A 26,505-nucleotide genomic window follows, 5' to 3' on the forward strand; every position below is an offset into this window, starting at 1 on the left:
TTTGTACTTTAGTTACCAACTGTAGAGAGGGGCTCACGGTGGTAGTGCCTCACCGGACTGCTGGGAAGAGTAAATTAGGTGATACATGCAGAGGGCTTAGCACGCTGTTGGTGCGCAGTAAGTGCTCACTTATCAGTGTTTCCTCTGCCACTGTTGTCTGTCTCTCTCTTCCTATCCTCAGTCTGTCTGTCTGTGCACCTACCCACCCACCTGCCTTCCCACCTGTCATCTGTCTGCCTGCCTCTTCGTCTGTCTGTCTGTCTCACTGTCATCAGCCATCTGTGTTTGGCCTACAGGGAAATCCTGGGGTTCCTGTTGGCCGGGTTAGTAGGGGGAGGGGTAGCGGCAGCAGCTGGCATCGTGGCTTTAAAGTCCCCTTCAGGTCCCCTGTTTACAGGCCACTTCCCCCTTGTCTTTCTTTTCTTGTTGGCTCCAAGCCTGGGCCCTACGGCCCCTCCTGCACATTCTGGGCCCAGGCTCACTCTCTTCTTTCCTCTATCAGCACCCCCTCCTGCGTCTCAGAAACCTGCTGGCCTTTTACTGGCCCAGGACTCTCTCCTCCCCTCGCCCCTTTACTGTCCTCTGGGTTGGGAGGCTGGGTTGGGAGGCTGGGTTGAGCGGCAGGGCTGCGAGGCCATGGGCGTGGCCTCAGGGAGGGGCAGGCCTTGCAGGCTTCTGAAGTTGCTGGGGAGGCAGAACTTGGTGCTCTGTTCTGTCTTGGGAACCAAGGATTTATTGGGGTGGGGGGGGCAAGTGACATATTTTTGTGAAAATACTTAGAAAAGTCTGAAGCTCTGTGGGAAGCCCAGTGGAACCTTCTGCAATGATGAAAATACTCTCAGTTAACGGGGCTTCATGGACCTGCAGCGTATGAGCTCTGCTTTACAAACAATTATCAGTTGATCGGAGAAGTGACTGGAATCTCTGCATCATTTGTAAAAATGATTTTAAAGATGCTTCCCATTATATTATTGAGTGTTTGTCTCAAAAATGTTTTGGCCTGTTGAGGTTCCTGCTCAAACCGTTCTCTTTCTCTGCCGTGTACTTTTTATTAGATAATCAGGGTTTTGGGGTGTGTGGGTGTGTCCTTTTGCTTTCGCTTCTAGGAAGCTTATTGCCTTAGATTTTCATTGAGTAGCTATTCTGGTAAAACTCTGTTCTTTGCCAACTCCCGCCTCCCTCCCTTTAATAACCTTTCAAGTTCTTCTTTTATGTGAATTCTCATGGTTCTGTTGAAATTTTATTGGACGTATGTGGGGTTAAGGAGGAAGTCAGTGAGTGTCGGCCCACTGTGCTTTCTCAGGGGGACGTGAACGTGTGGACGTGCTCCTGGGGGAAGTCTGCCCTTCCTCCACGTTTCAGCCTGAACAGACCTTCAGTGTGGCTTCCTAGGGTTTGGGGCCAGAGGTCTGGGTGTGACTCACAGCTGTGTGGCCTTGGGCAAGTCCTCTGGTCTCTGAACCTGTCTCTAAAATAGGCTGGGCATGACAGAGGCCTCAGGGTGGCTGTTGGCCCCGTGTGTGCTAACTCCCACTACGTGCCTGGTACCGTGGTGCGTGGAAGGAGTTCCATAATTATTACGTTCATAGCTCTTCTTACTGTTGGCTCAGCTTAGCTCCCAATTTCTGCCAAGCTGCTCCCAGCCAGTCCAGTTTACAGTGGAATCTCCTGGTACAGAACTCACCTTTGGCCCCGCCTGGCACATTGCTGCCTGGGAGCTTGGGTTTTGTTTGAATTCCAGTGGGAGGAGCTACGCTTGGGATTATGCACTGGGCGTGTCCTGTGCCTTATCTAAGCAGGGACCCCCACCTGTCTCCTGAGGTCCCCGACTCTGTCCTGGAGAACAGAATGAACACAGCTGTGCAGATAGGCCGTCTGTCGGCAGGGTGCCCGGGGGGCCTGCAGGGTCTGACTCTGAGCTGCTGTCACATTGGAAAACTGACCCAGCACCAGGGGCCAGCGGGCATTTTGTCTCCAGAGGGGTATCTCAGAGAACTTTTCTTTTTACATTGTCACCCGAGGATATGTTTATTGATTTTAGGGAGAGAGGAAGGGAGAGGGAGAGAGAGAGAAACATCGATTGGTTGCCTCCTGTATGTGCCGCCACTGGGGGTCAAACCCACAACTTTTTGTTGTTTGTGGGATGACGCTTCAGCCAACGGAGCCACCCAGCCAGGGCTCAGGGAACTTTTATTTTTAGTTTTCCTTTCCTTCCTTCTTTTCTTTTTCTTCCTCTCTTTCTTACCCCCTTGCTCCCCCTCCTCCCTCACCTCTTTCTTTTTCCTTCCACTTCTCTTCCCTCCTCCTTGGTACCCATTTCCCCTTTCTGCTTTCTCCCCCCTCCTCCTCTCCTTCTGCTTCTTCTCCTCCTTTTCCTGCTCCTTTCCTTCCCCACCTCAGTGAGAAACGATTTCCTTTTCCTTTGTAAGAAAATGTTTCCACCAAGGTGGATCTAGGCTGGCAAAGACCTTGCGAACCTTGCCACAGTGAATCAGCACCTCCAGGTGAAGACACGAGGTCGTCCAGTCATGTGGGTGCATGCTCTCTGGAGCCTTTCCAGCACTCGGCAGGTGTGGGCTTGGCTTGTTGTCTGCTGGCCCTCTCTCCGTGGTGTCAGGGTGATGGGCCCCTCCTATCTCTCGGATGCGCACCCAGTGATGATGAAGGAAGGGGCTTCACGCTGCTCATTTGGGTTACACCCCTTAGCTAGAAGTAACAAGATGAGTAAAGGTGTCAGCAGACAGACATCCTGGGCGAGCTTGCAGGTGAGTGAATGGATGAGGGAAATGATTCAGCTTTGCGGTCAGGTCAGCATGCAGTAGGTCTCTGAGTTCCAGATGGAGTTTCATGGGGCGGTGGGCAGGAAGGAAGCCAAATGGGAGATATGATGGCTGACTTCTGGAGTTTCCGGGAGGGAGCCTGACCACTGGGAGGGAAAGAGAGTGAGGGAGCAAGAACACGCAGGAACCAGTGGGCTCACCTTCTGGGCGCCTGGAAGGCAGGTTCTCCCTCATTTATCACGCTGCTGGCAGACCTTATCCAGCCGTCTCACTTCCCCTCCCGCCCCGCCCCCACCCGGGTTGATGTAGGAGACCCAGTGCTGAGCATGGCGAACCCAGGAGGGGGCTCCTGTCAGTCCCCTTGTGCTCCATGAGTTCCTCGGGGGCCTCTGGGAGCCCAGCTGCAGCGCACAGTGAGGCGACAGCTGGTTTCATCCAGAACTGGGTTGTGTCCTGTGGGCATCGGGAAGGTACCGTGGCGGGAAGTTAAAGCAAAGGGCTGTGGGATTTAAGCTGGTTTGGAAGGGGGCCATGGTCAGGGAGGGGGCACCTGAAGTGGACCACCAGGTCCAGGAGTTGAGAGGCTGGGGAGTTGGCTTGTGTCTAGCTCAGAGGTGGTGATGATGCCAGGCAGCCTGGATGACAGCGAACCTGATGCCACAGGTAGAGGGACAGGGACGTGGACACGTGCACATAAACAAGGCAGTATGAGCTTCAAGGATTTTTAAAGGCAGGTGGAAGAAAACAAGCAGGGGAGCCAGAGAATGGGGACACCGCAGCCCCCGGTGAGCCAGCTCAGACCAGGACTAGAATCTTCCTGTTCCACAAGGTCATCAGCCCTTGCTGGTTCGATCTCTTTGCTGGAACAGGTGTGTGGGCCAAACTGAGCCCCCTCAGTGGGAGACAAGGAAGGCTTGCTTCTCGATGGTTGGAAAGATAATACAAGGCTCAGCCTATGGTCATGGGGACCATGACGTTCCTTCTCTTCTCTCCTTCTCTTCTCTCGATGGGAATTCCGTTCTGGGTCCCTACCCAACCTGTTTTCGGATAAACAGAATTATACTGTTTCTTTCTGTTAAATGAGAATTCAGGTGCAGGTTTGAGCTCTCTTGCTCAGTGTGACTCCACTTCTGTCCCTCCCTAGCTGTGTGCGGCTTTGTGGTGAGTAGAAATGGGGAGGGGCAGATCTGAGCTTGAGGAGGGGCCTGCAAACCCTTTGGCGCCTGCTCTCCTTCCTTTGCCTGTACCTGGAGGGAGGGAGTGGGTCTGTCCAGGTGCGGGTGCAGCACCACCTAGTGGGCCAGGGAAGCACTAGCAACAGGAGCGGCAGCCTTGCTTGACCTTGAGACCAGATAACCTGCAGCTCCCTGGGTCTGCCACTTTAGAAAGGGACTGAGGGATTGTCCAGACAGCCTGACAGGTAAGGCAGGCAACTTTCATTGTGTAGACAGAACAAAATAAACCTCTTCCCCCCAACCCCATCTCTTCTCCCTCCTCGATTCATCTTCCTTTATTTTATTCTGCCCCATCTGCTCCGGGCTGGAGCTGATTCTAGTTGTTCTTGTAAGCGAGCTGGTATCAGAGTGCGGCCATGTCTTCCTGGTTTAGACTCCTCAGGACATCCTGACGGCGGTGGCAGGTCAGTTCACATGGTGAACTTGATTCTTCCAGTTATCCATGCTTGTATCTTCCATGATTTTAAACTGGGTGCATATCAGTCAGGTTTGCTATAGAAATGCTGGGTGACAGACCATCTATTCCCCGATCGTGGTCATAGGTCACCTGAGGACAGCCTGGGCTTCGCTTCAGCCTGCTCCACGTGTCTCTCGGTGGAGGGTTGGGGCTGAAGGGGCAGCAGCTGTCTGGGGCCACCCTCTCCTGGCAGAGGACCGGGGCTCCAGAGGACACACTCAGCCACACAGGCACACGGAAGGCCTCTGAGTAGACACGCAGTGAGTTCTGTCCACTCACAGTTCACTGGCCAAAGCGAGTTCTGCAGCCTGGCTCAAAGTCAGAGTTGCTAAATGGAGTTTCACTCACGGTGAACCATGGCAGGGGCAGGCAGTGAAGGAAGAATTGTGAACCGAACGAACAGCCTGGATTTTAGAGGATCCTCAGGTAACCAGGGAGTGGCCTGGAATGGCAGAGGTGCACAGGTGGACTTCAGGAAAGCCCCGTGGCCTCTTCGACCTCCACGCTGGTTGCTTATTCCCTCAGCCCTGCCAGGGCGGGCATGGGGAGGGAAGGAAGGACAAGGGATCCTGTGGCCTGGAGCGGGGGTTGGCAGGCTTTCCCTGTAGAGGGCTGGAGTGTAGTTATTTTAGGTCTGCGGGTCCCATGGACTCTGTCACAACTGTTCATTTCTGCTGTTGTAGCTGAAAGCAGCCGCTGACGATACCTGTAGGAACTGGTCTAACTGTGTTCCATAGAATTGCATTTCTCAAAGCAGGCAGGGGCTTCACTGCCGGCCACAGGGTGCGGCCTTCTGGTGAGGCCTGATCTGTATCAGGATATCAACTTCACAATAAGAGAGAAATACCCCTTTTCAGTTGGGAAGCCAAAAAAAAAAAAACAATTCCAAGTCTGTGGGTGAGGCCAGTAGTGCCCCACCCACCCTGCATTGTTCAGCTGTGGACAGTTCTCTAGGCATCGAATTCCCTACCCAGCCAGAGCTATTATTCATGAGATCTCATTTTGCTTATTAACGCCTTCTCAGTAGAAATGTCTGAGAAAGGTAAACCAAGCTCCTGGGGCCTTCCCGACAGTTAATGGGGAAGGCCTGAACTGCCTTTCTGTTCTCAGAGGTGTGGTCATGTTACTGCCCGAAGTGAGCATGCCCAGTGGCCCTGCTTCTAGATTCCTTGTGGTTATGTGTGTGTGTGTGTGTGTGTGTGTGTGTGTGTGTGTGTGTGTGAGTGTGAGAGAGAGAGAGAGAGAGAGAGAGAGAGAGAGAGAGAGAGAGAGAGAGAGGAAGGGAGGGAGAGAGATAGCTTCCCTGAGATACAATTCACATACCACGTAATTCACCCACATGAATGGTTTTTAGTGTGTTCCTAGGGTTGCACAATCATCACCACAGTCAATTTGGGAACACTTTTTATCACCCCAAAAAGAAACTCTAGATTCTTCAGCCGTCACCCCCAGGCTGCTCCCACACCCACCCCTCAATGTGGCTGCATTTTTAATAAGCTTTCAAAAAGTCAACTCTTGGTTTCTACTGCCCTTGTTATTTTTTTTTAAGATTTTACTTATTATTTTTTTTTTTAGAGAGGGGGAAGGGAGGGAGAGAGAGAGAAACATCTATCGGCTGCCTCGTGCACACGCTCTGACTGGGGCTGAACCTGTAACCCAGGTGTGTATGTGCCCTGACGGGGAGAACTTTTGCTTTGCGGGATGACACCCGACCTTCTGATCCACACCCGCCAGGGCTGCCTTTGTTCTTCTTGACTCATGGCTCACCCTTGCCCTGGAGAACACACTGAGGGATCTTCTCGAGTGACCGTCGTGCGATTGAAGTGTGTGCCTAATAGACACTTGCGTTGCCTCTGACAGCTGTATATCTTAATAATGTCCCCTGATATGATAACTTTAACATTTGCCCTTTATTACAGCTTGATTTTTTTTTTTTTTTAAGATTCTATTTATTCATTTTTAGGGAGAAGGGAAGAGAAGGAGAAAGATCAATGTGTGGTTGCCTCTTGTGCGCCCCCTACTGGGGACCTGATCTGCAACCTGGGCATGTGCCCTGACTGGGAATGGAACTGGCAACCCTTTGGTTTGCACCCCATGCTTAATCCACTGAGTCAGGCCAGCTTGATGTTTTTTTCATTTGTGTTCTTTGTAGGAGGTGCCCTGCGTAACTCTCCACATTTTGAACGTGTGCCTGTGGGGTCTGAGACGTGGTTCAGGTGATGCGGAATCACTTCCTTCTCAGGTCTTCTTTCTATCATCTGTGTTAACTGTTGATTATCATCGGGCTGTAGTAATTTTTCTGGATGGGTTTGAAGTCTTTTAATATCCACATGATCTCACTTGATGTTCTGAAAAAGTAACCATTGTTCATTTATAAACAGAATTTCCTGTTCAGGAAATCACTTCAATGAACAATAAGATGGTTGACTTCACTGAGTGGTGGAGGCACAGTGGGTATTATGGTTTCACAAAATTTTTTGTTCTATTAATAAAATTACGTTTTCCTGATTGGCACTTAACTCTTTTATCTCGGGGTTCACCCCTTGATGCTAACTGCCATCTCCATCCCCACGTAAGAGCTAACTTTGGGGAGAAGAGGACAGATGGAAGGATGCGGGTGCTGAACCCTGCTGGCCAGCTGCTTGGGCCTTCCAGGGTCTACTGTAAATATTGAGTGTGTTTTGGGAAAATAGAAAGCAGTCGTAGATGTCAAAAGTTAGTAATTTGAAAACAGGAGACTGGATCCGAACCTTCAGATTAGAGCAACAGAACCCAAGAAATAGGAGGGACATTGGTGAGACGAGGTACAAATAAGTTTTCCTATTTTCGCTATGGATGAGAGAAATACAGATTTACAACCTACTAATAATATAAAGGTTACTTCCTGTAGCAGTGAGGATCAGGTTTGGCTGCACAGAACAGTGGCTTCACTTCTTAGGATTGATTTTTCTCTCATATAAAAGTTCGGAGCGAGGTCCTGCAATGCTGGTGCAGCCCTGCCATCCCCAGGACCCCAGCTCTGTTGTATCATACTAGCTATGATTTTCATCCTTAAGATCCCCTTCATGGTCTAAAAAGGCTGCTGAAGCTCCAGCCATTGTGTTTAAGTTCCAGGCTGTAGGAAGGCAGCCTTTTGGAAAGTTTCATATACTACTGTTGCTATCTCATTGGCCAGAAGGTAGCCCCATGCTCACACCTTGCTGCAGAAATGTAATCTCCCTGTGGGGCTTAGGGCTTTGATGCTAAGGAAAGTGGGGGAGTATGAATAGTGGGAAGACGCTAGCGGTGTGTGCCATGCCTCCTGGACCAGAATTAAAGATCTGACACAGAGCTTCCAAATCAGTGTTTCTTCATCTTTCACATCATGTCCCACTCCAGAAAATGATGTTTTTGCATAGCAGGAGGACTAAATGATGGTAACTCGGAACTGGAGACCACCCTCCATTCCTAGCACTGTCTAAGGAAGCTCTGTCCTAGACCACTAGGAAAAAGGGATCTGGTGGCACTTAGTCTACAAAATAAAAGGCGGCCAAGCAAGGAACCCCAGGAAGGTGGAGCCACCAGGAGGTGGGGCAGAAGTAAGATCAGCCTCAGCTGACAGTGACCCTTACGTTCCTGTGTGAAGATGGGGTCCCCTAGGGGCCCGAAAGTGAAGCCACGTGCTGTGTTTACGGAAGTCTCCAAGCCAAGTGCTCAAGAGAGTGAGGTTGGAAACAGGAGGCGAACTTAGAGAAAGGAGCATTCCCAGGAGGAATTATTTCATTAGTGACAACCACCATTCTACTCTCTGTCTGCGAGTCTGACAATTGTAGGGACCTCATATAAGTGGAGTCACGCAGTGTCCGTCCTTTTGTGCCTGGCTTATTGCACCTGGCAGAATGTCGTCAAGGTTCCTCCATGTGCAGTATGTGTCCAAATTTCCTTCCTCTTTGGGGCTGAATGATATTCCACTGCATGCATATCCTACACTTTGCTATATGTGCATCCATTGGCGGACACTTGGGTCGCTTCTACCTTTGGCCGTGGTGAATAATGCTATTCTGAACAAGGATGTACAAACACCTATTCAAGTCCTGCACTTCTTTTGGATATACACCCAGAAGTGGAACTGCTGGGTCGTAAGGTAATTCTTTGTTTCACTTTTTGAGGAACCTGGTAATTGCTCATGTTTTCACTTTATCAGATGCATAATCAATGCGCTCACGTGTTTAGCCCTTCAGGGTTTCTGGAGTCCTTCCTCAGATCTAACCCCACGTGGGAGATTGCCCGTTGGAGGGCCCTGACCAGTTTTCGTGAGCACTGCAGTTACAATCACACTGACACCGGCTATTTTCATGTAAGAATAATCTCCCCTGGTAATTTCATAATTTTACGACAGATCATAGATACTTGAAAGAGAAATTATCAAGAAAATTGGAAAACCGAAGTCTTTTTAAAAATTTATCTCCTAGTAAAAGAACTTCAAGTGAACAGTCACACTTCCTATTTTTTGAGCATTTTCCTGGAGTTTTAACTCTGGACTGGATGTGTATGCATTAGTTTTTCCTTTTAAAATAAGAGAAACGTCTGCAGAGTTCTAGCTGCGTGAGTATTGGAATCCACCTGATCTGCAGCGTAGCATCACCCACTTTTGTAGATTGCCACAGCGGGCCCCTGGGAGTCACCAAAACCGTGACCTGGGTTCGCACTTCGGGCGCCTCCGAAGCAGGGTCCTTCCTTCTTTGCTTTGCCCTGCCTCAGCCTGCCGGCTCTGTTGCACAACACACTGGCATGTCCCTGTGTGCTCGGCCACATTCGGTTGCACAATCGTGCCCGTTAGCCTCTCACCGGAGACCCTGCTCTGAAAGGGACCGCTGAGCGACAGAGCGGCTCCCGTGCCCCCATCCGGGTATGTACCACGGGAGCTGCTGTTCACGTGTGGTTGCGTGGTGGCTCCGAACCTGACACCCTGTCTCCTGGAATCGGATCAGTGGCATTGTTGACCCTTTTTCTTAGAAAGAGTCGCCTCTGGTGGCAACCAAGGCCACGGCCATTCCAGAGAACTCCCCAGTGTCGGCTTTGGTTTCCGTCTGTGACGCGTAGTTTTGTTGGCCTTTTCTCTCCAGTTCCAGGAGGTTTCTCTGCTTGGCCTTCCCTCTCCCAGAGATACCTCCTCCCCCCACCCTTTACTGCTCACCACAAGTGAACGGTCCCTGGCCAAGGGGTGGGGGAGGAGGGTGCAGAACAGGAGGAAGAGAAAAGAAGAGCGTGCCTTTCCTTTTGGGGCTGGACTATAAGCTGGGAGGTGGCACCTGAGGAACTGAGCTAAGGGGTGGACATGCGACAGGAGGGAGTCGGAGGTCTTAGCATCTGTTCCTGCTCATGCTTGGCTGAGAAACCTCGCCCAAGGTCCTGAACCTCACAGGGCTGCTGTGGTTTCCCCTTCAGTGAGGGGGCGGGGGAGGGGTGCTGGGAGAGGACCAGCTGGGCTGTGAGCTCACACCAGCTCTGTGGGGAGTCAGAAGTCTCGGGTGGAAGTCGGGAGAGGGGGATGTGTGGGGCCGCCAGTGGGGAGACCCCCTCACCCTCTTGTACTGTTTAGTGTTGAGCCACGTGCTTTACCTACCGGTTTTTCTAAATTAAGAAGGCAAATCGAGTCAGTTAAGATCTAAGGGGCAAACCATCACCGCTCATGTCACTGTGCAAGTACCCTCAGGGGACTGAATGTAACAGCCAGCTCCTGGATCCCACCCACGTGGGTCCTGGGTCCGGAGGCCTGGGGTGGAGCCCCTTAGAGAAGCCAGGGTTTGCAGTGTGCTGGCGCCTTCCCGATGTCACCGTCACCCCGTGCCCAGTCCTCAGGAGGGTCCTCAGTTCTGCTGAAATCCCTACAGTTTAGTGTAGGGAGGGGAAGTGCCTTCTTGCAGGTTCCTTCCCTTGCAGGGTCCTCGCAAGGGGCCAGACATAGTAGGAGTGGGGCGTGTGAATTAGGGTGGAGAGGAAGCAGGCGTGCGGGTCTGGCTCTGCCACTTGCTGGTGGAGTGAGTGACCTGGGCTTCTCACCAATCTCTGGGACCTTGACTTCCTTATTTGTCCAGCTCTGGGCTGGTTGGTGAGAGTAATAAAATGCAGGAATCCATTCAGGTGCTTTGCATTGTTCAGCAAATGTTTATTGAGCACTTAGGTTACCAGGCGGGGGGTGCTGGTAAGCAGTGGGGGAGGAATCAGAGTGTGTGTGTGTGGAGGGGGGGTGGCCTTGTGGTGGGCTGAGCAGTGGCTGTGCACCAGTCTCGGGTCTGTTGCTGGCAGCCCTGTGACTTTGGCCACCTCCCCAGCCTCTCCAAGGACAGAGTCCTCTTCCATTAAATGAGGTGGTTGAGCCAGTCATTTTTAGCTCTACTGGTCCCTTTGTGGTCTGTGAAATCGTTTTTGTGGGATAGAGTATTTTCACTGAGTTCCCTGAAGATGCTTAGGTAAGGCTCTTAAAGGATGTGACTTGATGTTAGGGGAGAATTTTCTAGAAGGACGTCTGTCGGAAACCAGTTACAAAGTATCACGTATCTCCAGCAACAGTGTGGTCTGTGTGTGAGTCTTTGAGCCTGTGCCCTTTCTTCTTAATAATTTCAAGAAAAGGAATTGCTTCCAAGTCTGTACAGAATGGTTTGTGTGCGTCTGAGTAGGAGAAGGGTCTTGTCTGTCCTGTGACGTCTTTAAACCTTCAAACCTGTGGGTTTGCAGTCACTGCCAGGTGCAGTGGGTGAGGAGGGAGGCCTCCTGCCTCCCGCCAGAACTTCCTCAGGCACAGGCCTGGGTCTGGCTCCTCACCCTTGGGGCCCAGCACAAGCTTGCTGGGCAAACAAATGGAGTTGGGATTGGGTAGGGAGGAAAAAAAGAGAAAAACCTGGGCTTTTGGAATATGGTTAGTTTGGCTGAGTTAAGGTTCCTTTTGCTGTTCTTTGATTGTCACCTTAAGCTGAGTCTAGAACCTTCCGCTGAGGCCCAGAGTGAGGCACCAGGATGGGAAATCCCAGCATGCAAACTGGAAGCACGTGTGTTTGCTCTGGCCCTCAGGTGTGTACAGAATTCTACATTAGTGTCCAATATTTAAAAATCAGAGGATCTCATGTGAAAATACTGATTCCTGGCCTCTTGGAGGAAGTCATGGGCCTTCCTGTGGGTGCCCCAGACATAGCCCTCAGTCTAGCCGCTCAGAGACATTTGGGGTAGAAAGAGAACTTTTCTGCAACCTGACCCCTTTGTTCTACAGATGAAACTGAGTCCAAAGCAGGCCAAGATGTGACCTGCTGGGGTGACAGGGCCAAGTTGGGTCCCCTTCTCCCAAGTCTTAGAACAGTGCTCTTGCATCTAGGCCCCGGGCCGCGCACCTGGCAGCAGGTGGCAGCAGGTGGCCATATGGTGCTGCCTGGCCTCACGTTCTGTCTCCTCCCTGACTGGTCTGTTTCCTCCTTCCCTCTGTGCCCTTCTTGTCTGCTGTCTTCCCCTGATTTTGCCAGAGCTTTCTCTCACTAACTTTTTCTTGTTGTGTAGCACTGTGCACGCTCTCTCTCTCTTTCTCTTTTACTCTTCCCTTTCCCCTGCTGTTTTTCCCAGAATCTCCTGGGGCCTGGGTGGGCATTTAGGACACTGTCCTCCGAGACAGCCCTTCTGCCCTGCTCCCTGGCAGCTGCACAGCCCTCTGCTCTCTGGGCCCTGAGCCCTCCAGCTCCAGCCTGCAGACCGGAAGCCCAGAAACCCCCAAGGAGCTACACTCACTCCATGCGGGGGACGGCCACCCCTCGGAGCGTGCAACACTGTGGCCAGGGATGTGTATTTTTACCTGAGTCTCTGATTTTTAAATGTCAGACACTAATTTAGAGCAGTCATTTCTGCTATAAAATGTAAGCCTTGTCTTGGACCCCTGGAAACTTTCATGAAGCTGGCTTGTCACCTAGGTATCAGTGCAAATCACGAGATGGGGGGCCTTCCTCTAGCCCCTCTCTGGGGGTGAGGGTCTAGTCCATGTCAGGCATAGAGTGGACACAGCTACACCTATGTCCTCAGGCCCACTAAACACTGAGCAGGCTGCAGCACCCTCTCCCGCCTCCCAGGCAGCCCTAGAGGAAGCTCTTGTCCTCGGGTAGGAGGGCCCACTCCAATCCTCGTGTCTTGGAGAAAACCTGGGGAGGGTGAAGAGACCCATTATGTTCCTCCCAAAGTGGCGCCTTAAGAATGGCGGGCCTTGGGTCGGACTGCCTTTTGCTGAGTGGCTGTGGGGACTTTCACTTTCTGGCCAGACTTTCTTCCAGCCAGGACCTGTGGTGATTCTGATAGGGGCCTGAAAAGACCTTGACACTAGATAATTTCACTCCCCCACCCCCCACTGAAGGCTGGCGTGTGTCCATCCTGAGTGGGCAGGGGGTTGGCAGACCAGCAGACCAGACCTCTCAGCCATTGCTGATTTCTCCTTCCCTCTGTTCCATTACTCACCCAACACTCACGCACACGGTGGCCTGGCACAGGGCTCAGCACTGGGCTGGAAGTGCAGGTGGGTAATTCAGAGCTCCTTCTCCTGCAGGGTGCACCGTTAGTGGAGAAGAGACTGTGGAAAGCACTGATAACGCTGTAATGAAATGTGCTGTGTACTAAATCCGTAGCCAGAGGACAGAGGGTGAGGGCAGCTTGAAATACAGGCTGACATTTGAGTGATATTTTGAGATGGAGGTTGCTGAGCACTGAAGGGCATTCTCGGCAGCTAGCACAGCTGGTATAAAACCCAAGATTTCTGCAAAAATGTGTTTGGAGAGCGGTGGGAAGCTGGTGTGGCCTAAGAGAAGAGGTATAGGAGAAAATAGTGAAGGCTGAGCTGGCCATGAAAGGGTGTTTGAGTATTGCCTTGGCTGCTTTAACAGATGCTGAAATAATAGTGGTTTCCATAAGCTAGATGCTTCCTTCTCTCTTAAAAGGCCAAGAGGAAGGTATCCTGGGAGTGCTCTGCCCCACCAGGTTGTCCCAGGCACCCAGGGTCACTCCGGTCATCCCCGGGTTGTCACCTTTACTTTTACTGTCGAAGATGGCTCCAGGCTCAATGCATCTCCATAATCCCACAATTGGAAAGGGCATGACTCAGAAGGTCTGTTTATATCCTATAAACCAGGTATATAGACATACCTTGCTGCAAGGACTGCTGGGAAATGTAGTTTTTAGTTGGGGTGGCCATGTGCCCAGGCACACCTTGGGGGTTCCGTTACTAAAAGGGAGAAGCAGACATTGGATATTGGGAAATCTGTCCTGTAGCCTCTCTGCTAGGAAGAAGGTGTGAGCTGAATCATGAAATACCTTATAGGGAGCAGGGAGATTCCTAAAGTAGGGCAATACTGGGATTTAAAAGCTGTCTTTTTGGTCACCTTTGTACATACCTCTGTATGCAACACAGTATACAGATCACATATCGTAGAAATGTACACCTGTATAATTTTTAACCAATGTCACCCCCAATAAATTTAATTTAAAAAAATAAAAAATGAAAGGTGTCCTTTGACAGATGGGGCCAGCACCACGGGGAGGCTGCAGTGTTTGGGGGAGGGCAGATGCTGAGGCCAAGCCCACCCGGACTGCCTGGGTGAGCCTGGCCTTTTCGATGGTGGGACAGGCGGGGGGGTCAGTGGGTTCCAGGCTGCTGTTGCTGCAGATCCATCAGAGCCACGAGCCTGTCGGGATCCAGTTCAGTCAGAAGGCCGGCGCTCTTCATTCAAGATTTGCCCAAGGACACCTTTTTATAGCTTGTTAATGATGGGAGTTGGGGCCGTGGGCAAATGATGGCCGTCAGGAGGTCTTTTCCTCCAGGGTGGGCCAGCTGGGTCCTTTCACACCATGAACTTGAGTAAGTTCCAGGAGAGGGAGTGGCAGGCTGTCCTTCTCAGGCCCTGGTCCTTCGTGGTTCTGCAGACAGGTCGCTTCAGTTCTTGGCTCTGCGCCTGGTGCTCTGGAAGGAAGAGCCATCCCAGCACCTCCCTGCATTGTCCGTGGATGTAAGTGAATGTCCTCGCTGTACTTGTGAAATCCACCTGATTGGGGCAGAAGCTTCCAGCTCAGAATGTCCTGGGAACTCCCCCGCACTTCTAGTGTGCCTGCCCAGGAGACAGGCAGCAGATGGCAGCTGCGCTTTCTCATGCAGGATCGCGTATCACTTATTCAGCTCTGTGACCTCGACCAGCAAGATATCCCCTAGCCTTGCCTGGTAGGTCTGTTGGTGAGCGCATTGTCCCAATACACCAAGGTTGTGGGTTCAATCCCTGGTGAGAGCACATACAAGAATCAACCAATGATTGCACAGATACGTGGAGCAACAAATCAATGTTTCTCTCTCTTGCCTCTCTCCCTGCTCCCCACTTCCCTCTCTCTAGAGGGTAATTGTAATCGATTTAAAAAAAGATATTCCACAGTCCCTGTGAATCTTGCTTCCTCACCAAAAAAACTGCACAGATATCTATGTCTCAGGCTGCTGGGAGGGTCAGCGAACCTCTGAAGGCACCCGGCTTGGTGTTTGGTATGGGGAAGACTAGATTCCTGGGGAATTCTTGAAGGCTTTCATACTGCGTTTACCCAGCCTCAGACCTCATGTGCCTTCTCCATGAGCCAGTTTTGATGTCGCCCTTTATAGGGCGTCCCCGGTACTTCCGGCCCAGCAGCCAAGGGCAAGCAGAGAGACCCAGAGCAGTCTCTAGGATCCTTTCCTACGCCCTAATTCTCTGGGTCTTTCAGGAAGCTGAAAGCTTGGCTTGTATTTATGTGGCTGGTCATGTTATTGAAAAAATCAAATAAACAGAGTTTGTTGTTTTTTTTTAAAGGGTTTTGGCATAGCTTCACCTTTTGATACTTTATCTCACTGGCCATCATATGCTTTAAGGAAAACGATATCACTTGGGCACAAGGACCCACGCTGTAAACAGGTCAACCTTCAGCCCTGGAAACGTGGACGGACAGGTCAAGTCTCAGAGTGTGAGCAGCTGCCAGCGTGCTCACAAGTGACACGTTATCCATAGAAGGGATGCATGTGTGTGTGTGTGTGTGTGTGTGTGTGTGTGTCTTTGGGCCTCAGCCTTCCTCGACCCCCTGTCCCTTCAGTCAGGGGCAGCCATTTCCTAGCTCCGAGGCCTCTCCCCGAGGTGAGCTTCGTGGGAACTTTCACTTGCTTGCTTGAAAGGAAGCAACTTAATTATGGGTCCATCCTGAACCTTTTGGATGGTGTCTGTGTTTGGTGGGAGATGGGAAGGGATGGGAGACGCCTTCTGTCTGGAGGTAGGGCTGTGGGCTCTGGCCGAGCAGAGGACGTAGTTGTGTTTGGGACCGAACTTTGCAGAGGGGCAGAGCTGGCTGAAATGCCAGGTGTGCGCACTGCGGCGTTCCCCACGTGAGGCAGAGGATGCGATCTCAGCTGTTGTCTTCCCTCCAGGAGGGAGGAGCTTCTCTACAGCTCCAAGTAAAGCTCTGAATGTCTACACTTTCTACTTAAAACTCTGTTCCTCAGCTCTGGGCAGACCATGCTGACTTCCTTAATCGAAGCTTCCTTCTACCAAGAAGCTTTGCTGATTGAACTGAGTGGGAAGGTAGTGTGGGATGGTAGGGGGTCAGTGGGGGGAGCCTCCAGGTGACTCCAGAGGGCTCTTGCCCAAAGGGGGACAATTGGTCCCTTTACCTGTGATTCCACATATTTTTTGGCCTGCTCTGTGGACGTGTTACTGAACGGGAACGAGGGAGGGATTTAGTAAGTCTTTGGGTAGCTGTTCCGGGCACAGGTGCCTGCACAGTCTACCTGTGTGCGAGCAGCCCTGCTGCCTTCTTTGTCTGGGCTCAGCCAAGAGAGGAGCAAAGGACTGGTCCTCCCTGTTGTGCCTGCTTTGGTGTCCCAGGCCCTTCCTGCCCCCACCCCACCCGCCGCCGGCCTGGAGCACTCTGGGATTACCCAAGCTTTGTGCCGTCATTTCCTCTGTGTGCTTAGGGCTGAGCCTTTCTTCTTCAATTGGGTGCCAACTTCCTTCTTTAGGAAATACCCCATACTTTGGACCTCTTGTCTGCATCTTCTCTTTATTTTCCCTTGCCGTTGGGTTTCATTTATCTTGAGAGTGATTCCCCTCCCCTACCTTCTTACACTTTCCAGAGGGACAGGAGACTGAACTGTCTTCCACTCAGATCCGCCATCTTTGTTTCCTGCTCCCAAGCAGGAACATGGTGCAACCACCGTCTTAAGACTGGACCCCCATTGTATTCTCACCTCTCAAATCGTTTTTCTTATCGAAGGCTCAGTGAGCTCTTCTCTCTGGTCCAGCTGTGTGCACTGTTGGCTTCAGGGATGACCAAACCTCTGCTACTCACACAGGACATTTGCCATCCTAGGTCCCCAATACTTTCTGTGATGTGGGCTGATGCAGTGACTGACACCAGAATGAGCTCATAGATCCCCATTAGCACTTACTTAATTCATGCTTCCTGGGGGCAGGGAAGTTGTGTAAGACTGGTTCTTGTCCTGGGAACATTTGCTTCAATGCACAACTTAATTAAAAGGCCCGCTTCCATGTGCTTTGTCTGGATTGAGTCACGCTCCTGGGCATCCCCGTGAGCAGCCCCTGGCACAGTCTGGGCCAGGAACGCGAAGGGCACGGGGGGTGGGTTGAGGACAGCTGTGTGTGGAATGTGATGGTGTGAGAGGCTGAGTGTGGTTGTGATGAATGGAAGACGTTCGCCATCTCACAGGGAGATGAGTCAGATACTGCAACACCCCAAAGACGGAACTTTTAAGTGAAGTCCTGCCAAAACGCTGTGTGTATGGTGCCCCTTGGTACCCATGGGGGATTGGTTCCAGGATCCCCGCAGATACCAAAATCCACAGGTGCTCAAGTCCCTTATTTATTTGCATATCACCTACACCCATGCCCCCTTGTACTTTAAATCATGTCTAGACTACTTACAATATCTAATACAGTATGAATGTTGTGCGGATAGTTACTGTGCTCCACTGTTTAGGGAATGATGACAAGGAAGAGTCTGTGCCTGTTCAGCACCGATGCAACCATCGCAGGCCTCACTGCAGAGTACACGTCAGCAACAGGGTAACTCCCCTGCCCCCCGTATTTCTCACTGTGGTCGACTGACTCTGCAGATGCAGAACCTGGGGATATGGGGGGCCAGCTGTCTAGAAGTGGGAAGACAGGTTAACTCTGCTTGGTGTGCTCACACCACCAGTATGGCCAGGGAGAGGTGGCATTCAAGCTGTGCCTTGATGGGGTAGCACCCGGTGCTTTAATGGTTGGAAGCCCATGAGATACAGCTTTGCAAGGGCAAGACCCTGGCTGTGTGTTTACCATTGTGTCTCCTTTGTCTCCGGTACTGAGGATATATGTGGGTGGATGCATGGGAGGAAATGGAGGTGGATGAACCAATGAATGAATGAATGAATGAAATAAAAACAAAATCCTACATGGAGGGGATAGCTTGAATGGTAAAAGAGGGGCAGAAAGAAGTTTGGCATATTGGCAAAATTATAACTGTTTGGGTTCTGTGTGGGGTGATTGAGAGAGAATGGCCAGAGAAAGGCTTGGAAAGAAAGACCCGGCCCAGGTGCCAAAGGCACAAGAACCTTGCCTTTACTTTGTAGGAAGTGGGCAGCCAGATAGCAGGGACCGCTCCAGGTCGTTCTTGGCTCTGAGCCCGCGCAGCCAGGCCTGGGCCCTCATTTCTCCGTCTTCTCTCTAGACGTGTGCAACAGCACCGACCTTCCGGAAGTTGAGATCATCAGCCTGCTGGAGGAGCAGCTGCCCCATTATAAGCTAAGAGCTGACACCATCTACGGTTATGACCACGACGACTGGCTCCACACACCCCTCATTTCTCCCGATGCCAACATCGACCTCACCACCGAGCAGATCGAGGAGACGCTGAAGTACTTCCGTAAGTAGATCCCCTTTTGGGGGGCACTGGGCTGACCCGGACCGCTTAGCCACATCTCAGACGGGACTTTATACCGGTTACCCAGGCCCGAGCCTGCCGTCCAGGGAAGCGGCGCAAATAAACATGGCCATGGCGGTAGGGTTTAGCCACACAAAACGCCTGGGTGTTAAGTATTCCGATCAGAAATTTTAGAGTAGTGGAATTTGAAAATGCTCCCATTTCCCCCCCCTCCAAACCCAAAGTATCATATGAGTCCTTAGAAACTCTTACTGGGAAGGAGTTTGGGGAGGAGTTTGTCAGCATTTGGACCAAAGCCATCGGAGCATCTTGGCCCCTCAGTATTTATATGACATAGCAAGACACGCGGACCAAGGCCGATGGTTTCTGAGTGAAAGGCCAGTGAGCCAGTTGCACAGGCCCCTCAGAAGGGCCCTGCAGCTGCACACCAAGTGCTGGGGGCTGCGGGCTGGCTCCTGGTGGGGCGGGGGGCTGCAGGCTGGCTCCTGGTGGGGCGGGGGGCTGCGGGCTGGCTCCTGGTGGGGCGGGCACTGCACAGGGTGGTCGTTTTCAGCGTGTCTGTGATGCCAAGGGCGTGAAACCTGATGTTGCAGACTTGAAAAAAAGAATGGGATGACTTAAAAAATTCATACGAAGGATGTGTCTGATGTTCATTCAAGAGGCGCCTCTGGAGGAGGATATTCAAGGTAACTGGAGACTGGTCTACATGAGCGAGGTCACTCTCCGCGTGCCATCAGTTGTGTATCAGTGTATCACTGAGTCACCTTGGAAAGGACTACAGTGGTCCTGCTTCTGCTTGAGGATTGCTTGGTTCAAATGCATCTGTGAATTTCACTGTAATCTACTCCATAGGTGGATCTGCAATGTTCTTGAATTTGTAAAACCGTTTATCATAAACAAGTCAGAACAACCAGTTTCTCCTTGAGGGTGTCTCTGAGGCTGTTTTCACATTGTCTTTATCAGATACTGATAAGAAAGGCATTTTATTGAACTTGCCCAGTGGTTTTATACCCCACTCGCACCCTGCAGTCTCTGCCTGAGCTCCGCAGAGAATCAGTTTCGGCAGGAATTAAAATAGAGTCATCCGCACCAAGGCAGATGTGAAGGGTGTTAGACTTGAACTCATGTTCAAGTTGAGGCCACAGGTCTTCTGGGGTGTGTTGTGGCATACAGGACGGTCCCTTTGCCAGTCACTCTTGCTTACTCACAGTATCCGTACTGACGAGGACATGGGATACTGTGTGGGCGTGTGTGTCTGGGGTGACCTGCTTGGTAGGCTCCGTGTCTGGTTCTTCAGACTGCTCCCAGTGGGACTCCCAGCAGAATTATTTTTCTGGAAATTGCTGTGCATTACAATACCCCACCTTAAGGTTCTGTAGGACCCCTCATGGCCATTTCTAATTCAGGAGGCTCCGGGGTCTCTCCTCCCACACACTGATCAGCCGCGTTCATTCACAGTGTAAGTGGAACACCACCCACGGGCTCTATTTCACTACCTCCAGAGAACTTGCACATGAATGGCCCCACGTCACTTCTGTAGAATGCCCGCAGTTTGGACAGGGCGGGTTTTATCATAGAGGAAGTCGAAGCGTGGGGGACTCGTGGTGTTTATTCCGCGGCACCCATCCACAGCTTCTAAAATCCTTGAACAGCAGACCCGAAGACATTGTGCCCTATTTTTTGTTTGTTTTGCTTTTGGTTACATATATTTAAAAGCGAAAAAAAAAATCTTGATAGATTTGGCAGTGGATAACATAGATTAAAATAAAACTGGAAGAACCCAGATAAACACTGAGCAGAGATTCTGAGAGTTCTGAGAGTATGTTTGCATCCACGTCTTTCCTTAATTCCGTATTTTCCTCTGTGGTACCCATGCTCGGAGCAAAGGAGGCACTGGCTGAACATCTATTACATGCACGATCAGGTGTTAACTCTTAACTTAAATACTGTGTAGCACCCTCTGGGGGAGGGCTTTCCAGCTGAGGTTCTGGGGCCCCCGAAGGGTCTGGAGTGATAGATGAGGGTTCCATGAACTTGTGAAGGAAAATAGTACGTCTTTATTTTCGTTAGCTTCTGACTGAAATGCAGCTTTTCCTTTCATTATGAACGTAGAAAACAGTACAAGGGTATTAGCAGGACTTGTGACCTTGTCCCCAATAGAAATATCACAGATGTCATGCTACAGGAGAAGCTGATACATTGAAATATCACCTTTACTCATCGTTGCTTTGAAATTACATTCACTATTATTCCATGTTGTTATTTAATGCACCGAGAGAGAAGCACTTAAATCACAGACTCTTTTCAAGTTTTGGTAACTGCCAGATAATGCAGTTGGTTTCCTTTGTAGTACTTTGCATTTTGTCTTCACACCTTTCTCCTGGGGCGGGGGCTGTGGGCCTCCATGAACTGGTGGAGGGGTCGGGGAGGTCATGGGGTCGGGCCCTGCTCTGTACGTGGTGGCTTTTTTGGGTTTGTTTGTTTACGGGTGTGTAACCCGGGAGACGCTGTGATTCACAGGACTGTGACTCACTGGTGTGTTAGACAGTTGTGAACCCTTCCCTCATTTAGGTGGTTCTGCATCGGCCAGGGCAGTGGTTCTCTGTTGTGTGTGTGAGTGAGGGGAGAAGGGGGGCTCCAGGGGGCGATGACACGCTTCCGTGGGCACGGGCCACTGGATGAGTGGGTCGGTCACCTGCAGTGTTTCTACACAGATCAGAGCAGGACAAAACTCAGCCCCCTTTCCTACCTGTCATCCCCCGGAGTGGAGAAACGATGCTTTGCCTTTACGATCCGGCCCTCCCCTGGCCTGTTTAAAGAGGCAAGAAACGTTGGGTGCCTACTTTGACCACGCGGTGGAATGGCCTTTTTAGAAAATGTTCAACGCTTCCGTAGTCAGGTGGACTGTTTGACTCCTGCTGAGTCAGAGGTACACAGACAATGGAAATCACCCACAAAGCAAATGTGCCCATAAACTTCGGGCATTAAGGGTTGGATGGTCTAACAGGAAGGAAAAATAGTCACCATTTAGTGCTTACTGGGGGCCAGACACTGCTTTTTTATTTTTATTTTTTATCCTCCCCCGAGGACATGTTCATTGATATTAGAGACGGGAAGGGAGGGAGAGGGAGAGGGAGAGAAAAATCGATCGGTTGCCTCTCTCAGGCCCCCAATCAGCTGAGTACTGAACCTGCCATCCAGGCATGTGCCCTGACCAGAAATTGAACCTGCAGACTTCTGGTTTATGGGACAACATTCTAACCAACTGAGCCACCCAGCCTGGGGCAGGCACTGTTTCTAATGCTTCACACGTCTCTCCTTGAATTGTCACAGTGACCTCCGGTTCTAACCGTGGGTACGCTGAGGCCCAGGGAAGTGAAGGAGCTTGCCCAAAGTCACATAGCAAGCCGGGGTGCTGCGTTTCAAACCTAGGTTGTCTGGTTCAAAACACTTTCTCAAAGTAACTAAACGAGAAAAAAATTCTAGTTTAAGAATAAAGCTCATTTGGTAAAAATGAAAACAAAAAAAATCCCCTGAGTTTCAGAATATGTCAGCAGCTTATTAATTCTTAAAATTCAAAACATTCAAATTTTATTCTTTTTATTCAAGGTCATTGTCTCAGGTGGCACTCAGCCTGAGGCAGCTGAATTTCACGATGAGGTTTCCTTCTTCCCTGTGAGTTTTGCCTCCATCCTGTGGGCTGTAGGTCACACTTCCCTGGCCTCAGGTGGGCAGGACTCTGTGCTCCACACCTTTCAGCCCCATAACATGCAGCAGACGGCCCACGTGAAGCTGGCTGTGTCGGTGCGTAGGTGGCTGCGGCTCCTTCTGGTTTCTCTTTCCAGGGGCCAAGCTCTGTCACTTTTGTTGGAGGAACATTGGCCAGAAAAAGAAATTTCTTTATGTCTCAAGTACATATAATCAATCTGCTGACCACTTCACCTCTGAGTTTGCCTGAACGTCCTTTTCCTAAGGAGAAAAGAAGGTTACAAAGCAAATAAGAGTTTCAAGACATCATTGCATTGTTTGCTTTTGCTATAATGCATCAGCCAAGTATTTACTGAGCGCCTGGTATGCACCCGTGATCTTCTGTGAACTTGTTTTGTTTGCGTTCCAGCCGAGGTTTTCTGGCTAAGGAGGCGAGACTGTCGCCTGGATTATTGACTTTCTTTTACGACCCGAGCGGGGACTTTGCACTGGGTTGGGTCAGCACAGGACAGCCTCGAGGCCTTCGCTGGAAGTTTGCACCTTGGACCACCTTCCTCCAGTGCCCCCTCTCTGCCTTCCGCCTCCGATAACCACAGGTCTGATTTCTTTTTCCATGAGTTTGTTTTTTTGTTTTGATTCCAAATGTAAGTGAGATCATAGCCGTGTTTGTCTTTCTTTGTCTGACTTGTTTCGTGTAGCATAATGCCTTCAAGGTCCATCTGTGTTGTTGGGAATGGTAGGGTCGCCTGCTTTTTCATGGCTGAATAATATTCCTTTACATGCCACCCCCCTCTCTACAACTTCTTTGCCCATCCATCCGTCATGGAGATAGTGGTCGTTTCCGATGTTCAGCGTCAGATAGGGACACTTGTGACAACCTCACAGAATGAGAGCCCACCCCATTCCTCAGCTCTCAGTGCCTGGCCTTTTAGTGAACAAAAATAGTCTTTAAAAGGACTTAGGGTTTAAAAATAACCTATCTTCTGGTCATGAGAGCCCATTAATTTTAGATGATTTGGAGTATAAACAAAGACAAAAAGATGACTAACTTAGCAACCACTGCTCTTTTTTTTTTTTTTTGAGATATTCCTAGTTGTTCTTTTTCCTCTAATGAACTTACCCCCAGTAGGGAACATAATGCTTTTTTACTTACTGATATACTTGGCCATTTTCCCATGGCATTTAAATTCTTGAAAAAACACAATTTTCACCTTTGCTTAATAGTTCATCATTTATATCTAACCATTTGGCCTAGTATTAGGAATCTGGGCTGTTTCTAATTTCTCCTCAGATAACACATAAGGGAACATCAATTACAGTTGCCACACGATATTATATTAGTTTCAGGTGTACAATAACAGTGGTTAGACATTTATATAATCTGTGAAGTGATCACCCCTGATTAGTCTGGTCCCCACCTGGCACCATACCAGGTTACTACAATATTATTGACTGTATTCCCGATGCTGTGCCTGACATCCCCGTCACAGGGAATTGAGAAGGGCACATTGGCAGCACAGCTGTGATCTTGAAGAATGAGAACAACATGGCGGACGCTATCAAAGGATCTGCTTCACTGAGGGCAACAGGACTCACAAAAGTCTGAGAAGGGCCTGGAGAAACCCCGACAGCCTGGACTGAAGACCTGACGCCCTTCTCAGCAGCGTGGCGACCGCAGCAGAAAGTCCGTTCCTGATGCTGGAAGGAACGGCTGGACCCGCCTGTGAGGTTGAACTCACTGCCAGCTCTGGATGTTTAAATGATTCAGGAGCTGTTGTTCATGACATCACGTGAACCTGAGTGGTGGGTGAGTCTGCAAGTGCTGATGTGAAGGCAGCTGAGGAGTTTCTGGAAACTCCAGAGGTCCTGATTGTGGAGGAAATTACTCGCCGGAGAAATATTCAATATGGATGAAGCCTCCCTATTCTGGAAATGGTTGCTGGAAAGGCCTTTCATCCATAAGGAGGACAGGTCAGAGCCAGGTTTCAGGGCTTCTGAGGACAAGATAAGAGTTTTACCTGGGGTCAATGCTGCATGTTACAGACTAAAATCCTTTGTGATCTGGCGCAGCGAGAATCCCAGGACCTTCAAGCAGGTCAGTAAGCACACACGGCCAGTATGCTACAGGGGCCATAAAAATTCATGGATGACCCAGCTCCTCTTCCAAGATGCCCTCCTGAGTTGCTACACCAGTGAGATGGGGTACTGTTTGGAGAATATCAGACCTTCCCAGATTTTGCCCATTGTTGAGAAGGCTTCCAGATATCCTCCTTTTGTTGGTGATTTTCAACCCCTTATCAAAGAGGTGTTTCTCCCTCTGAGCACTGCCTCTTTGATCCAACCAAGGGACCAAAGAATCAAAGCAGCTTTTAAGGCCTGCTCCTTGAGGAGGACCACTGCCCAGACTAGTGCTGCAACTGAAGAAGATGCTGATGCAGTTCTGGAAGGGTTACAACAGCCACGGCTGCATCGAGAACCTTGCCTGGGCCTGTGGTGATGTAACCCAGGGGGTATGAGTGGCATCTAGAAGAAGATCAGGGGGTTGGTCCGAGACTTCACAGGATTTGCCAAGGATGAGGAGGCTGCAAAAATCAGCAGGGCCGTGGAAGAGATGGTCCACAACTTTAATCTGGGTGTGGGCGGGGATGACCTTGAGGAGCTCCTAGAGGTGGTTCTGAGGAATTGACTAATGAGGAGTTGGTGGATCTGGAGTAGAAACCCACAGCTGAAGAAGAGGCAAGAGAAAAGGAAACTGCAGGAGAAGAAAAAGAAGAACCCTCAAGAAAATGCACAGTGAAGGGTTCAGCAGGAGCTTTTGCAGACCTCACCAAGCTCCTCAAAAAGTTTGAAAACATGGGCTGTGAACACCAAAAGGTTTTCATTAATAGAGAGGAACGTTGATGGTGCCTTCTCTGCTTATAAGCAAATCTGTGATGACAATAACAAACCAACAAACCACCATGGACAGGTCCTTTGGGAGGTGTTCCAGGGCCTTGCATGACGTAGGTGCTTAATAAATGCTTCTTAAATAGGGAAACGCAAAGACACATGTTTTTTAATTGAAAAAGTTTTTTCCTCTTTTTTTTGTAAAACCAAAACAAAACTAAAAACTCCCATACGAAGATCATTTGTCCTGTTGCTACCCTCTAGAGATTGCCTCCATCTGATTGAAATTCTCCGTGAAACAAAAGTAGAGGCCCCGCAAAGGTGCGGAGCCTGTACGAATTAAATGGACAAATAACACATAGCGCTGACCTCCTCAAGGGGGAGGTCAAGAGGTGGTGTCACAGGGGAAAACACAGGGTGTGTGCGTGTGTGCGTGTGTGCGTTTGAAGGAGGGGCGCCACGTGGTACACCGTTCTCACCCAGGCACCGTGTGGAGTGGGTGGGGTTGAGTGAAGGAAGGGAAGAGAAGTTATGGGAGTTGGGTGGAGGTGCTGCTCGGGACGGAAAAGGGATGTAATGACGGGGGAAAGCATGTCGTTATCATTTGCTAACAGAAATAACACTAAAAGTGCGTACATTGGAATATACACACGTGGGCAAAAGCAGGTGTACCGCGCCCCTGTGCCATTCTTTTGCATTAATAAAGCTGTTGTCGTAATCGTAACCTCTAAGTCTTTTTCCATGTGCACAGCCGTAAGCCTACTTTTGCCCACCCCTGTATTTGTATACACTTGCCATCAATTCCTGTGGTGTAAATGCCCACATATTGGTCATGTCCTTTTGGCCATTCCCAAGGCCTGGGCCATTTGGTTTCCGAGGGAGCCCTAGAATCCTGCGTTCTCCCTTCTCTCTAGTAGACTCCGCCTTGAGCCCATTTCTACTGCTTTCAGCTACGCAGATGTCTGCAGGGTGAAAGGCGGGGGCAGAGAAGCCCTAGCTGCACAGTCACTGCCTGCATGTCAGCCACACGTGGTCACGGTGCCTCCACCCCGGGTGGGCCTGGGCCCCAGGTGCTGGGGGAATTGAAGGTGTCTGTCTCTGGGAGGTGGTCGAAAGCAACCCCATGCCACCGTGCCTGACAGCGCCAGGAGCCCTGGGCACAGTGTCTAGTGAGCAGGGCAGGCAGGGACTCATCCTGGTGGGCAGATGTACTCACATGGTCCTGGGCTTTCTTCACCACCTGCCACCTGGCAGCTTTCATTCTTTCTCATCAAAGCCGATTCCAACGTCGAGTGTTTTTTTCTTTTTCTTTCAAAAACAGAAACGCTTGGCACGCAGTCCTGTACAGATTGACCGGTTTCCTTTTCATGTTAATCCAACATGTCTGAGACAAAGCTGGAGCGGACCCAGGTGGGAATTGACATGACAGCTCCGCCGGCGCCTTGTCTGCTGCTCCTGGGTGACGGGCTCAGGGCACCACAGTTCAGAGTCTCAGCAG

General features: G+C 50.5%; 1 protein-coding gene across 9 annotated transcripts in view; it reads left to right on the top strand.

Annotated features, from left to right (window-relative positions):
* Positions 1-26,505, top strand: part of TRAK1 (trafficking kinesin protein 1) — a 157,902-nt gene that overhangs the window by 66,104 nt on the left and 65,293 nt on the right. For 7 of the 9 annotated variants that reach the window (XM_053930402.2, XM_053930403.2, XM_053930404.2 and 4 more), the window contains exon 2: positions 18,201-18,395. Coding sequence is in view for 2 of the 9 variants with exons in the window: in XM_053930405.2 (XP_053786380.1) it covers positions 18,201-18,395 (195 nt within the window). In the remaining 7 variants the exon portion in view is untranslated. Of the gene's footprint in view, positions 1-4,726; positions 4,899-17,538; positions 17,558-18,200; positions 18,396-26,505 lie in introns of those variants that run through there. The other 2 variants (XM_053930406.2, XM_053930407.2) reach the window with 2 other exon arrangements.

This window comes from Desmodus rotundus, chromosome 8 (assembly GCF_022682495.2).
Source record: "Desmodus rotundus isolate HL8 chromosome 8, HLdesRot8A.1, whole genome shotgun sequence".
NCBI lineage: Eukaryota > Metazoa > Chordata > Mammalia > Chiroptera > Phyllostomidae > Desmodus > Desmodus rotundus.